The sequence below is a fragment of the Xenia sp. Carnegie-2017 genome, unplaced genomic scaffold (assembly GCF_021976095.1).
Source record: "Xenia sp. Carnegie-2017 unplaced genomic scaffold, XeniaSp_v1 HiC_scaffold_13, whole genome shotgun sequence".
Lineage (NCBI taxonomy): Eukaryota > Metazoa > Cnidaria > Anthozoa > Malacalcyonacea > Xeniidae > Xenia > Xenia sp. Carnegie-2017.
The window spans coordinates 7,956,959-7,969,605 of record NW_025813436.1 but is presented as its reverse complement, the minus strand read 5'-3'; the positions used below and the strand labels follow the sequence as shown (position 1 = coordinate 7,969,605).

At 34.2% G+C, this 12,647-nt stretch overlaps 3 protein-coding genes across 4 annotated transcripts; 2 read left to right on the top strand and 1 right to left on the bottom strand.

Annotated features, from left to right (window-relative positions):
• The first annotated feature begins 473 nt into the window (after window positions 1–473).
• On the top strand, window positions 474–2,557 carry LOC124455633. The gene is made up of 3 exons (XM_047006284.1): window positions 474–599; window positions 1,822–1,906; window positions 2,249–2,557. Exons 1-3 carry the CDS (start codon window positions 489–491, stop codon window positions 2,389–2,391), a joined length of 339 nt encoding a protein of 112 aa, XP_046862240.1. The 5' UTR covers window positions 474–488; the 3' UTR covers window positions 2,392–2,557.
• A 2,222-nt stretch (window positions 2,558–4,779) lies between these two features.
• LOC124455566 (coiled-coil domain-containing protein 6-like) lies at window positions 4,780–8,891 on the top strand. Of its 2 annotated transcripts, none has more exons than XM_047006209.1 (9): window positions 4,780–5,040; window positions 5,687–5,836; window positions 5,919–6,047; window positions 6,426–6,529; window positions 6,665–6,828; window positions 6,984–7,140; window positions 7,229–7,293; window positions 7,425–7,540; window positions 8,216–8,891. In XM_047006209.1, the coding sequence occupies exons 1-9, from the start codon at window positions 4,807–4,809 to the stop codon at window positions 8,291–8,293; spliced, it is 1,197 nt and encodes a 398-aa protein (XP_046862165.1). In that variant the 5' UTR covers window positions 4,780–4,806; the 3' UTR covers window positions 8,294–8,891. The 2 variants fall into 2 exon arrangements, with proteins under 2 accessions (XP_046862165.1, XP_046862171.1); XM_047006215.1 differs by having other exon boundaries at window positions 4,787–5,040; window positions 7,437–7,540.
• Window positions 8,733–12,640, bottom strand: LOC124455541 (double-strand-break repair protein rad21-like protein 1). Its single transcript, XM_047006182.1, has 5 exons — window positions 12,460–12,640; window positions 11,473–11,882; window positions 10,761–10,897; window positions 10,484–10,693; window positions 8,733–10,148 (listed from the first exon to the last, which is right to left on the bottom strand). Exons 2-5 carry the CDS (start codon window positions 11,874–11,876, stop codon window positions 9,133–9,135), a joined length of 1,767 nt encoding a protein of 588 aa, XP_046862138.1. The 5' UTR covers window positions 11,877–11,882; window positions 12,460–12,640; the 3' UTR covers window positions 8,733–9,132.
• Window positions 12,641–12,647: the final 7 nt, after the last annotated feature.

The window sequence follows — 12,647 nt, the reverse complement described above, 5'->3', positions numbered from 1 at the left end:
CTTTGCACTATATCTTTAATGGCATTGGCTAATCAGCATGGGTCTCACAGGTAATATTTTGATTGGCTGGTTATGAATTGAGGATACCATTTTTGAAAGGGAATAAGAAGAAAATCAAATCATATGTGTTAATGAATAAACGAAGCACGCAGAGCCTCTGGGCTGAAATGAGGTCACTTAAAGCCACTATCAAGTTTTTAAATAAAAATACAACAAACACTGACTGATAAAACCTTTTAAAAAACATCGAATTAAATCATTCTTTTTATGAAAACTGCGTCAGCAATTTTCAAACAGCATAAAATCTCTGATTAATCTACATCGGTAGAAAATTGCAGCCTGGTCGTTCAAGAATTTGTCCATCACAGTATTCTCATGAAAGAATCTTCCTTGAAGTTTACTTGATTATCTTTAATTACGCAAATGATGATTTATTCTCTTCCATAGTGTATTTGAACACAGCTTCTTGTACATTATAAGCCAATCAAATGCTTCAAAGTTGGCCCCATGCTGAAAAGTCAAGTTTAAAATGCCAGAAACAAGCACACACCAGCACACAGTCGTTGGATCGACTTACAGTTTCTATTCAAGACAACAAGGTATGCAATGGTCTTTTTTAAAGACGTTTTTTGTTAACTTAGTCATTGCTAAAGTTTAACTACAACTTGAACTTCTTTCTTTCATTTCTTATTATTGCATTATTTCTTATTGTCCTTTTTTGTAAATAAAAAAAAAATTGGCGAAATTTGAAACATACGCAGTCCATAACAAAGCTGAAGATTGCTTTTACGCAGTTTTACGTGTAACACTAACTTCAATATTTGAGCAGCAAATTTTCTTGCTTTTTTGCCGCTAAATGAACGCTTTTTATGTCATTCTTATCCTACAAATATTTCGAAATTTAGCCAAAAACCAACAACAAGTAAGATTGCCACGGAGAATGGAAATCAGAGGTTCTTCAAATATTTTACATTTAACAAGTTTTGTGCTGTTTATTTGCTTCAATAGCAGATCGCATATTTATCTATGAACCAACAGAATCTTCGATTTTAATCATAAATTTGATCTTTGTGAAGCTTTTTAACGATACAAACAATGGAGTATTAAAAAACTTCACCCAAAATCATCTCCACCCAAAATCGTGAATTACTTTTCGTGGTTGATGTAATTGGTACTCGTTGCATATAACGCTCTCTTATGACTCCAGATACAATTCATTGTATAATGATCTCACAAGGACCAGACCAGTTTATATGGTTGAAAATATCTACATATACAAGTTACGTCAAGTATTTCTTCGATAAAAAATTAAATCGACACATTCTTACCCCCTGGAAACCTTTGTCATATAAGATTACAGTTATCATCCCATCATGAACGTGGTTTGTCCCCTAAAGTTGTATGGAGGCAGAAACAACTTTTTGTCATGTGATATAACAGCACGACTCAAGTTTAGACATGTTAAAAACTATAACAAAATTCATGAACATTAGTGACAATACATCTTGTGCGCACTTAAAACATCATGAAGCTATTTCAAATAACGTGTTTTACGCTAAGTTTTTCACACATTTCACCTTCATTGATCAACAATGTGTCTACGAACAAAACAAGTTGTCTATTTACGTAAAGTTATATCCCCAGAGTCAACCTTGCATTTCTGTTTTGATTTCGAATGCTGAATTCTTGAACTGCGAGCAAAATCGTTCAACAGTGATCATGAAAGCTGGAAATTTGCTATGTTTCATGAATGACCTCAGCAAATTCAATTCGCTTTAAAGAAACATCGAATAATAATCATCATTTTACATTTCACCATAGATTTATCCTCTGAAGACTTGGCGATATAAAATGAATACCAAACTTTTCTTAGCACTTGCAATGTTGTTGACTATTGTTAACATGGGTAAGGAAAATGCAATTTCACTACAATTTTTAACAATTTTTCATCCACATATGATTACTTGGAAATAAAAAAGTCAATGTCTACAACATTCCTGCCAGTCGTATTATGAGTTATCTGCTACTAGCGTCACTGTTTAGCTTTGCCTTGCCATTGTAAATGTGTCTGCTTATGTAAGCTTGTTTGTTAAATGCATGACTGAAAACAAGTTGCAGCCTGACGACATAAATTTTAAACTGTTACAAACATTGCTGACATAAAAAACCCTTTTTGAGAAATCCTGTTAAAGTTAAAATCCCATTTTATATTAAGTAGCTTAAATCTGTTATGTGTATTTAATTGCAGTTGCAGCTCAGGATGCAAAAGATGGGCCAATTTCTGGATTCCATGAAGCTAGAGAGTCTATGATGTCGTCCACTGGTTTCAATGCTGCAGCAAAACTCACATCCATTTTTTTGCCTTTGGTTGCATGGTTGATTTTGGCTTAACTCATGTAGAAATGGACAACAACTGGCTTCCTAAATTTTTGTGCTTTTAAATTGTTTGGCCAAGTAATTTTTATCGGGCCTTTTTATAGAATTGTAATGAATACAAGTATTATTTTCTCACTGCAATAAATGCTTGTTTTATGTTGCCATTTGAGCAGTTTTCAAAGACCCGTTTCTTTTCTTCTTAATATCCGATGTTATGCTGATAAAAGCAACTATTTATGAGACTACTTCAATATTCAATACTTTGGTCGAGATAAAAGCAACTATTTATGAGACTATATCAATATTCAATACTTTGGTCGAGTTTACACTATACTGTTACTGAGAGAACAAGAGGCTATTGTCTTCTCCACAGATTTTAAAGTTGTACCTTTACAGTGCGAGGCAACCTAAATTGTTATTATCGCTTTTTTTGGTTGGAACCTTAGAAAAGTTTCTTGTGTTTTGAGATTGATAGTCATACAGATTGCAAACTAAATGTGAATAGAGTTTTCATCTATTTTTCCTTATAATTTTGCAAATGGGTAGATTGACTAATTTTCATAAGTGAAGATACACCTACTTTTTACTGATAAGCGTTTCACATTTTGACAAAAAAATGTATACAGTTATAACCAAAATTGGAAACTGACCCATTTAAATCTTGCCCATGCATTGTCATTCCTAATTCGTATTTCCTGCACCTAATTATTTTTAACTTGGCCAATAAATTTTAACCCTCTTCCCATAAGGGTCCAATTTGTATTTAAATAACTTTGAGTTTAGATTCGTGTCGTGAAATTATCCTAATCATTGAGATCTCATTGTTCTACACTTTATCACCATGAGTCAAATAAAGAGTATTGTAATAAATAATTCGTGTTATATTCTTTTCAAACTCAAGAGTAAAGTACACTCGTATAATGTGATATATGTTCCTCATTATTAGCTTGCACACATAATTTTTATAGTATTAACCCTGCCTACTTGTGTCTACTGCATAACCTCATTCAAACAGCCAATCAAATGCTTTAAAGCTTGCCCCATGCTAAAAAGCAAAGTTCAAAATGCCAGAAATATGCATTTTAAACCTGTCTTTTTGACTCAACATTTTGACTCTGAAGATGACTACCGCTAAGGTTGTCAAAATGTCAGTCAACAACAACAAAAACAGTCCTTCTCATGACTATACTAACCTGGACGATCTTCATCTACAAACATGTAACAGTACTCCCGGGTTCAAACCATTTATTTTAAATAATCTTGTCACCTCGAAAACCAAATGGCAACCTTCTTCAAGTACCAAGCTCCATATAGAATACAACAACTTTCCAAAACAAAGGTAAATGCCATTTTCTTGACCCCAGGTAAAAACCAATGTCTTTTAATAATTTTCTGTCGTCTAAATGTTACCTAGATTGGTTGACATGAATGAGAAAACTATTAATTCGTGAGCATTTACATGTAAAGGGACCGCCAAGCAGGGGGGATTTTCTCACACTTCTCTCGACTCCATTTCAACTGTCTGCCCTTCCTTTTATAAAATACAGGCTAAATATGTTACTTCCAGTAAATAAATACTTATGTGCAATGTCTATGCCGTAAATTTTTTGAAAAAGCTTAAAAATTTCATCCTTAGTTTTCCTATATATACATACATCAACTTCACAAGAAATTAGCATAATACACATTAAATATACACGACAACTTTTTTATAGTGCTTGTCGCTATAAGTTGTCGTGTATATTAAATGTGTATTGGCAATAGTGCTTTTACGAAATTATGGAAATTAGCATAAGTAGTTGTAATACACATAAAATATGTTGTCTCACATTCTTAATGCACTATAGCATGAGATAGCAAATTTACCCAGTTCTTTCAATAAACAATCACACTGATTCTGCATATAAACATTACATAAGTGATACCTTAACTCAGTATTTCACATGAATTTATCATATGAAAAACTTTATACAAAGAAAAGAAAGTATTTCAATGCTTATCAATATCACTGCGATGTCAAAACATAAACGCACCTCAAATTTAACAAAAAACCAGTTCTTCTCTTTCAAATATTATGGGAAAATGGCGGGAATAAGGAGAAAAATGTGATCCTCGATACTTCGTTTCATCTTAGCGCAGGCTAAAGCACTTCCATATGGCAACATTGGCCGTTGTTAAATTAAAATTTAAGTTTTCTGTCTGATTGATGAACAGAAAATGCATAAATTCCAAAAGTACAACATACGTTCGAGTATCATCATGGAGTAAAAAATGGTAAAACCTCTCTTTCTAATCGCTCTCGGCTCTCTTTCTGTCCGGAAGATCCTGTTTTATTTATCTTCAAGATAAAATCACGCGAATCACGCGCGCGTGTGCTAACTTCTCTAAAATCACGCGGTTGCCAAAAAAACTTTGTGAAGTCTGGAAAAGATGAAGAAAGGCAATAACATGAAGAACTCTTCCCCAAATCAGTCTTCTGAGGGGCCTTCTGGCTTTAGTGATAGTGACATGAGCGCTGACGAGAGTTTCCCGTCTGATAAAAGCAGAATGGCGAGTTTGATGCAAGAAAAGCGAGTTCTGATGGTCGAACTCGAAACATACAAATTGAAATGCAACCAACTTGTGGAGGAAAACAAAGCGCTTCGAAAAGCAAGCGTGAACATTGTAAGTAGGGTTTTTACGAAGCAATTTGTATCGTTATTCTGCAAAGCAATAATAGATATGTTTAGAAAGTGTCACACATTGAAAATATTATAAATGTAATCGTGAAATATTTCCCAAGGTATTGATCGCTTTATCGTGCTAACTTTAAGGATGTATTTTACAGTATGTATGCTTTGCAAATATATTGTGTAGAGATTTATTTTCTCGTGTAGTATACTGTTTTCGAAACAATATTATTCCAGGGAATGCAAATCGGTACAACCTTTCGTATAACAAACAGTTGGAAACAGTTTGACTAAGTTTAACATTTCTCACGAGAAGAAATATTTGCAATGGGCGTTATTGCAGCCGTTTTTATATACAATTGCCCGAAACAATGGCATTGAAAAAGTCCTCGAAAGTATATGCTTCATTTCATAGTAATGTATTCTCAGTTATTCACGTTTCTTTTGTTTGCTATAGAATGTCTTGTTTTGTAGTCATATTTTTTTACAGTTGTCAATTATTATGTTGACTAAAACGCAACATCAGTTTGCTACAAGTAACTTACATTTCATTGAAATACGATTTTGAACATTTTGATTTGATAAAAGGACAAACATGGAGTTTAGTTGTTTTGTATCTATTGTTTTTGTTCACTCTCTAGCAAGTAAAAGCAGAGCAGGAGGAAGAGTTTATATCAAATACTTTGATGAAAAAGATACAATCACTCAAGAAGGAAAAGGAATCATTAGCAATGAATTATGAACAGGAAGAAGAGTATTTGACCAATGATTTATCTAGAAAACTAATGCAGGTAGGATGACATCAATATTTATGATGTGTAAATGTTTGCAAGCCATCAAAAGCTTTAGTCTGAATGAACATGGTCATTGCAGTTACGAAAAGAGAAATTCCAACTGGAACAAACACTAGAACATGAACAGGAATTTCAAGTGAACAAACTTATGCGAAAGATTGAAAGACTAGAAGCTGATGTTGTTTCAAAGCAGACATGCCTGGAACAGGTTTTTACTATTCAATGGTTTTTATTCTATTTTCTTTCTTACATGTTTACATTCATACAATTACATATCGCATTTTGTTTTGTGAAAATATTTTTGCCTCAGCAAGTGACTGATAATGTGCTATAATTTAGTGACATGGTCCACCCAGCAGAATTTTATTCCAAGAAAGAAAGCAAGCATTCTAATTTCAAATAAGCATAACATCCCACTACAAAAATAAATCGCTATGAATAGAGTTTTTATTGAGATTTTGATGGGGTTTTTTTTGGTTCCTGAGTGATTTGAAACCAAAGAAATTTGTGCTCTAAATTGGGTACTCCAGAGATATATGAATGACCAAAACTTACTGTAAATTTTAAGTAAATTGTTGTTTTGCAGTTGAGGAAAGAAAAAGTTGATTTGGAGAACACATTAGAACAAGAACAGGAGTCTCTTGTCAACAGATTGTGGAAAAAAATGGAGAGACTTGAATCACAAAAAAGGCGAGTGAAATAATTTGTTCGATTAATGAAGTGGCCAATTCCACAAAAAAGAAATGTTAACAGGAAGACTGTAGTTTCAAAACAAGTGTTAGAGCACCATTGATGATCTTATTTGCTTAACATTTGTTTTAACAGACATCTTCAAGAAAGACTTGAAGAACCTGTTTCAGAGCCGCCGTCACCAAGAGATATTGATGATCCAAATGACCTAACCATAAAAACAATGACATCAAAAATAAAGTCATTAAGAGATGAAGTTCGACGTCTTCGAGGTCAACTGCTTGCTTCAGAGAAACAACGTAAGATTAAAATGTGGATTAAGAAATGGTGACACAACAATGTTATTTGATCCACCACCACCATGCTCACCCACCACTACCATCAACACCACCACCCTACGTGTAACACTGTTGAAAAGTTTAATAATGATGCGTTTGTTACTATTATTGTTAAGATGCTGAAAAGATGGCTGCTCTGGAAAAGGAGGAACGACAGATTAAAGAAGAGAATATTCGTCTACAACGAAGGCTTTTATTAGAGCAAGAGCGAAGAGAGAATTTGGGAAGGCAGTTGTCAGAGAGCGAATCTAGTTTAGAGATGGAAGACGAGAGGTCAGCTTTTTTAGATTTTATCAAAATGCAGAAAAATTCACATTTATTAGTTCATTTCTTTATAAAGTTAAATTTATGATTATTTTAGACATTTTAACGAGTACACATCAGCTCAATACAGTCATCGCGAAAGAACGCGGTCACTATCCCCAGGTCAGTTTGCGCTCAGTTTAGAGGTGTTACAAAAAGCTAGCCCGTATAGTTCAATCATGTTCTCTATTATTGTCACAAGTACTGATTACTTACCTCAGCCTGGCAATACGTAGAAAGTAACGCGTTTTTAGTTCATTGTGTAGCCTTTGGGTTTTCGTCGTCTTCGCCTCGTTCCAGTCTTCACTCGTCTACCAGCAGCCTAGCATCACAGAGTCTGCCTACAATGGGAACATCTCCGCCAACCGGGGTAAGGTGTTCAACTATGACGTGGTAACATTCGGACAAAATTTTCATCGTCACTAGATTGTAGACACTAGATTCAAAGGCTCAAACAAAGTTCAACATCCTTTATGATAAAGCGTTAGTTTAGAGTATATGAGAATTGCACAATCAATATTGCAATTAAGCCAAAGCTGAAAAAAAACAGAGTTTACACAGCACTAGATTGCATGACACCAACAAAGACATGAACACACTTGAGTGACGTATACGAGGACACGTGTTGCAACATCAGACCACATCGGGTCTAAAAAAGACACCAAACTAGAGTACATGAACACACTTGAGTGACGTATACGAGGACACGTGTTGCAACATCAGACCACATCTGGTCTAAAAAAGACAACAAACTAGAGTACATGAACACACTGGAGTGACGTATACGAGGACACGTGTTGCAACATCAGACCACATCTGGTCTAAAAAAGACACCAAACTAGAGTACATGAACACACTGGAGTGACGTATACGAGGACACGTGTTGCAACATCAGACCACATCTGGTCTAAAAAAGACACCAAACTAGAGTACATGAACACACTGGAGTGACGTATACGAGGACACGTGTTGCAACATCAGACCACATTTGGTCTAAAAAAGACACCAAACTAGAGTACATGAACACCTAATTTTTCCTTTTTAGAGACATATTAAACATGCCAGCCCAAAGCCAAGTAAACCGACAAGCGGGGGAGCAGGCTCATCAAGTACGACGGTGTAACAAAGACAATATACTCTCCCCTCCCCCCTCACATGCAATATAGAGTTATCAAAGAAAAACCTAAAAAATGTAAATATAACATCATTGGCTAAAGTCAGTGAGGATTCTCACAATATCACTACGTATAAAGACGTTGATATTTTTTTCGTGTAAATACTGTATATCTAGGCTGAAGTAGCAATTATACAGTTTGAAATTTGTGGTTTGTGATGGTAAACAAATACCATTAATTCTTACATACATATTCTAACTTAATAACGACTTCGTTAAATCTACAAAAGGTCAGTAGAGCAATGTACATATAACATATGTTTTAAATGTTCACCTGTAGATAAGTGTTACCTACTGAGCGATCTGACTTGCGTTTCGACCTAATGGGTTAAACTTTACAGATGTGGCAAAATTAAAAATCAAAATAACGAGTCCTCCAAAGAAAAACTTTCTCATCTACCTTTTTATTTTGTTATATAATAAGAGATGTACGATCAAAACTTTAAACTGTTAAAACCCATATCTTTTACAATGTGTATATGTATGTTGTTTAAAATGTATAGTAAATGACATGATATAATTTACATTAATAAAATTTTTACATGCATGGCTTACAGAGTACTTGGACTAAAATACGAAGAACACAACAAAAGACGGCAGAATTAGTGAACTGTGCCCTATAACAACAACTAACTTGAAAAGAAATCAGAAGAAATTCTTCTTGTACATCTTCCTAAATCGCATCCAATAATTTTTTTGGGCTTATTGGCTAGAGTCGAAAGAGTCAAATGCGATCAGTTCTTATCTAAATTTGAAGGATTGTGATAAGACTCTTCACATTAAAAACTTCATGAATGTTCTGACGGAGGTTTAAGAGTGATTACGCCAAACGATTCTTCTTGATTTAGAGTCAATCTCGAATCTCGTTGCATAATCAAACATTTTAAAAATCGTTGCGCCACTATTTTTCGCGAAAGTTTAACGACATTGCTGCCAACAATTTGCTGAAAGGTTACCTCATTGCTAGGAGCATTTTGAATTTTCGTTTCAACAAATGAACAAAATCTATCTTTCAAAATGTTTTCATCAAATATCGCGTCGTCATCCATCGTCAAAGCGTTGTTAAAACTGCTCACGTCAAGTTCTTCATTCTTTTCATATGTTCTACTCCAAGAACATTCTTCATCTGATGAATATTCCTCGTCATGTAAAGGAATGAACTCTTGAGTTAAAGCAACTCCTTCCTCCTGAGCAATCGTTTCATTCACGTTTGAGAGATTATTAAAATCGGTACAATCTTCAGGTAAAGTGCTTTCATCTGTAAAGGTTTGCAAACTATCCCTCGATTGCTTTAGATGGAAATTTGAACAAAAAAGTTTATTTAAAGTTGGTGTCATTTCTCTGTTGAATGATTTTGCAAGAAGAGACGCTGTATTTCTTTCTTCTTTCATGAGTTTTTTTCGTGGCGTCGCGAATTTTGGTTCAGACAAATGTCTTTCAGGATGTGCAATGTTATCAACAATCACTTCCCGGTTTAAAGATGTTTCCACATCGATAAAAATAGTTCTTTTCAGTTTCTTTCTGGGAGAACGCACATTTTTATTGATGCTTTCTATTGATTCAAGAATAACATCAGTTCCATCTTCACGTTCCCCAAAGCTCCTCTTTAATCTTTGTGCTTCATCGAGTTCAAAAGTTGCACTGTTCTTTTCGAGTTCATTTTCCCTTGCTTGCACAAATTTGTCAACAGCTAGCTCCGGTTCAACAGTTTTTGTTTCTTCATCAGTCAAGGTAAAGTCAGTAATTGCTATGGGGCTTGAGCACAATTCCATATCATTATCCAAATTGTCAACATTCAATGGCACTTAGAAAACATCAGATTGGAGAATTTAAATAGTAGAAGTTTTTGTTCAACTCTTGCAAGAAAAAAATATTTAGTCGCTTAGATTGACTTTAGATTTCAAGTGACGTAGCAATTTCTGTCAACCAGAAAATAATCAAGGAATGTCACCATAATCCTTGATGATGCGCAAAAATAGCTTTCCATTTTGTTATTCATAAGCGACACAAAATTTTACATAAAAAATCAAACATGACAATTCAATAGGCAGAAAATGAGATCTATGGGCGGGATCCTATGTTTCATCGCTAAACACACTTTTTATACGCTTTAAAAATATGAACTTAAACATTACTTACGTATGTTTAGATGATCTCTTGCTATCTTTATTGGACTGCTGGGATTCTTAACTGGAGTGAGACCAGATGAGAATGGATCACTGTAATAATCACTTGATGAAAAAGTTTCCAATGAGCCTATATCTTCTGTACCATATGCTGAGTCAGCCAAACTCTGACCTCGTTCTAATGTTGACACACAATAACTTGTTGCCTGGTCAAAGGCATTGACTAGAATAAATGATATAATCATTAGCATAATCCATAAAACAATGCCAAATACTCTGTGATCACAAACCTGATCCCTCATTATCCATCTCTCCAAATCCCTCATCATCATCAAAATAATCTTTTAGTGAGTTCAACTTCATTGACTCTTCTCGAAGTGTGATCTCTTCATGCTTGCTTTGATTCAATGTAGAATCTATTTCGGCACTGTGGAAAACAATTTCAAATCAAACAAACTAATATCATGATGTTTCAGCAAAAGTGTTCAATTCTTGGGTACAGAAATTTTAAAAAAATTGTAACAAAATAAGGAATTAAACAATAGTGCAGCCATAAAATATTTCATAAGTTTATTTTATTTTTGCATTAATACTCACTAAACTTTGATTCCTGAAACATGACAAGATCATCCAAAAACTTTAATAAAACCTATCACTTAAGGGGAGAGGGGGTTCCACCCCAAGCACTCCTCCACTTTGATACCCCTGGGCAACAGTGATCGCAAGATAAAGTTGATACTGTCACATTTGTTTATTATATGGTTCTTATATTTAGAATGTATCATATGTGGATAGGATTAATATCTGAAAGCATAATTAGGCACAAAAACAATTTTTTTGGTAAATATATTGAAAATGTCATAGACCCTACCTTGAAAAAGTTATTGTTGTCTGAGATGTATTCTTACAAATACTACACATAACTAAAGGCAACTTAATTTGAACAAAAAATCAGGCAGGCTTGGCTCTTGGTCAATAGAATAATATAATAACTATTTCTACCTAACATCCGGGATCCAATGATCAAGCAAGTCCAATTTTTTAGTGATGAAAAGTGAGCATTCAACATATTCACTCCCAGTGGATGACTTCTGTTTCTTTACCACGTTGTCAATTTCATATGAGCCAGGCCTGAATGCCACCTTGATATTGACCAGAGTTTCAGAACAATCCTTCAGCAAGTATTTGGCTTTTCGAGAGTAGATACGAACAAGTCCAACAAGAAGATGACTTGATGTGTGTAAGGCTATTGGCACTTTTGGATGAATAATGTCTTGAACAATAGTTGGTAAGTTTGTCTCAAACACCTGAACTTTGCTAAGTTTTTTTTCCCAATGTGCTGCAAGCCATACCTTTGCAAGCGAGCTGCGTTTGGAGAGGATGAAATCATAATGGAAGGATGACATTTCTCCCTGAGAAGACAATTCAACTTATTAAATATTCTTTGAGAAATTCAACAAAATCTTAAAGCAAAACTTTAATCGATTCAGGATAAAAGCAACTTTTAATATCAAGTGTCAAATACCAGAATAGATCAATCAAAATAGATAGTTCTACAAGTCATCAGGTAAACTACAATGTCCCAACCATGTTCCCTCATGCACATCAATTAAACGGTTAGTTTTAAGACTAACCATTTTTGTATTTTCCACGTTTTTTAAGCATTAACACATAAAGAAATTCAGGTACACAGTACATAGTACTGGGACGTTGATTTGTGTCTTGATTTATTTCGATCCATGGATTGTAAAGTTCGAAGACCAGAATTGAACAATTTATGTCGCAAAATGTTAACAACGGATTTTAAAATGATGATTGACATACAGGAACTGCATGCATGAAACAAGGATTTAAAAATTTTTTTTCGCCACAAACAATGACAACTTTGGTTAGTTACATTATACATAAGGAGGCACGTGGTTTTTAGCAAATAAATTCAAAAGTTGAACATCTCCGATCCACAATCCTCTTTTAATATATATAACCTACCTTTTGATTTAACGATAAGAAGTTTGTTTAAATTCTTTTGTAGTTAGATTATAATTGAATATATCAACTTGCTTCTCCAAATTTCATATCATACATTTACAGAATTCCAGACAAACGTCGTTATTTTTTCATTTACGAAAACAACTCCAACTGTAATTTAACTTTTCAAAATGACGCCTTCAGAAAAT

Excerpts from the sequence above, each read along its gene's own strand:
- LOC124455566 (XM_047006209.1), top strand. The coding sequence starts at position 4,807 with ATGAAGAAAGGCAATAACATGAAGAACTCTTCCCCAAATCAGTCTTCT. Across the intron at positions 5,837-5,918 it reads TATCTAGAAAACTAATGCAG|TTACGAAAAGAGAAATTCCA; the intron begins GTAGGATGACAT and ends TGGTCATTGCAG. Across the intron at positions 7,541-8,215 it reads GAACATCTCCGCCAACCGGG|AGACATATTAAACATGCCAG; the intron begins GTAAGGTGTTCA and ends TTTCCTTTTTAG.
- LOC124455541 (XM_047006182.1), bottom strand. The coding sequence starts at position 11,876 with ATGTCATCCTTCCATTATGATTTCATCCTCTCCAAACGCAGCTCGCTT. Across the intron at positions 10,694-10,760 it reads GATGGATAATGAGGGATCAG|TCAATGCCTTTGACCAGGCA; the intron begins GTTTGTGATCAC and ends CATTTATTCTAG. Across the intron at positions 10,149-10,483 it reads AAGAGATCATCTAAACATAC|TGCCATTGAATGTTGACAAT; the intron begins GTAAGTAATGTT and ends ATGTTTTCTAAG.
- LOC124455633 (XM_047006284.1), top strand. The coding sequence starts at position 489 with ATGCTTCAAAGTTGGCCCCATGCTGAAAAGTCAAGTTTAAAATGCCAG. Across the intron at positions 600-1,821 it reads TTTCTATTCAAGACAACAAG|ATTTATCCTCTGAAGACTTG; the intron begins GTATGCAATGGT and ends ATTTCACCATAG. Across the intron at positions 1,907-2,248 it reads GTTGACTATTGTTAACATGG|TTGCAGCTCAGGATGCAAAA; the intron begins GTAAGGAAAATG and ends ATTTAATTGCAG.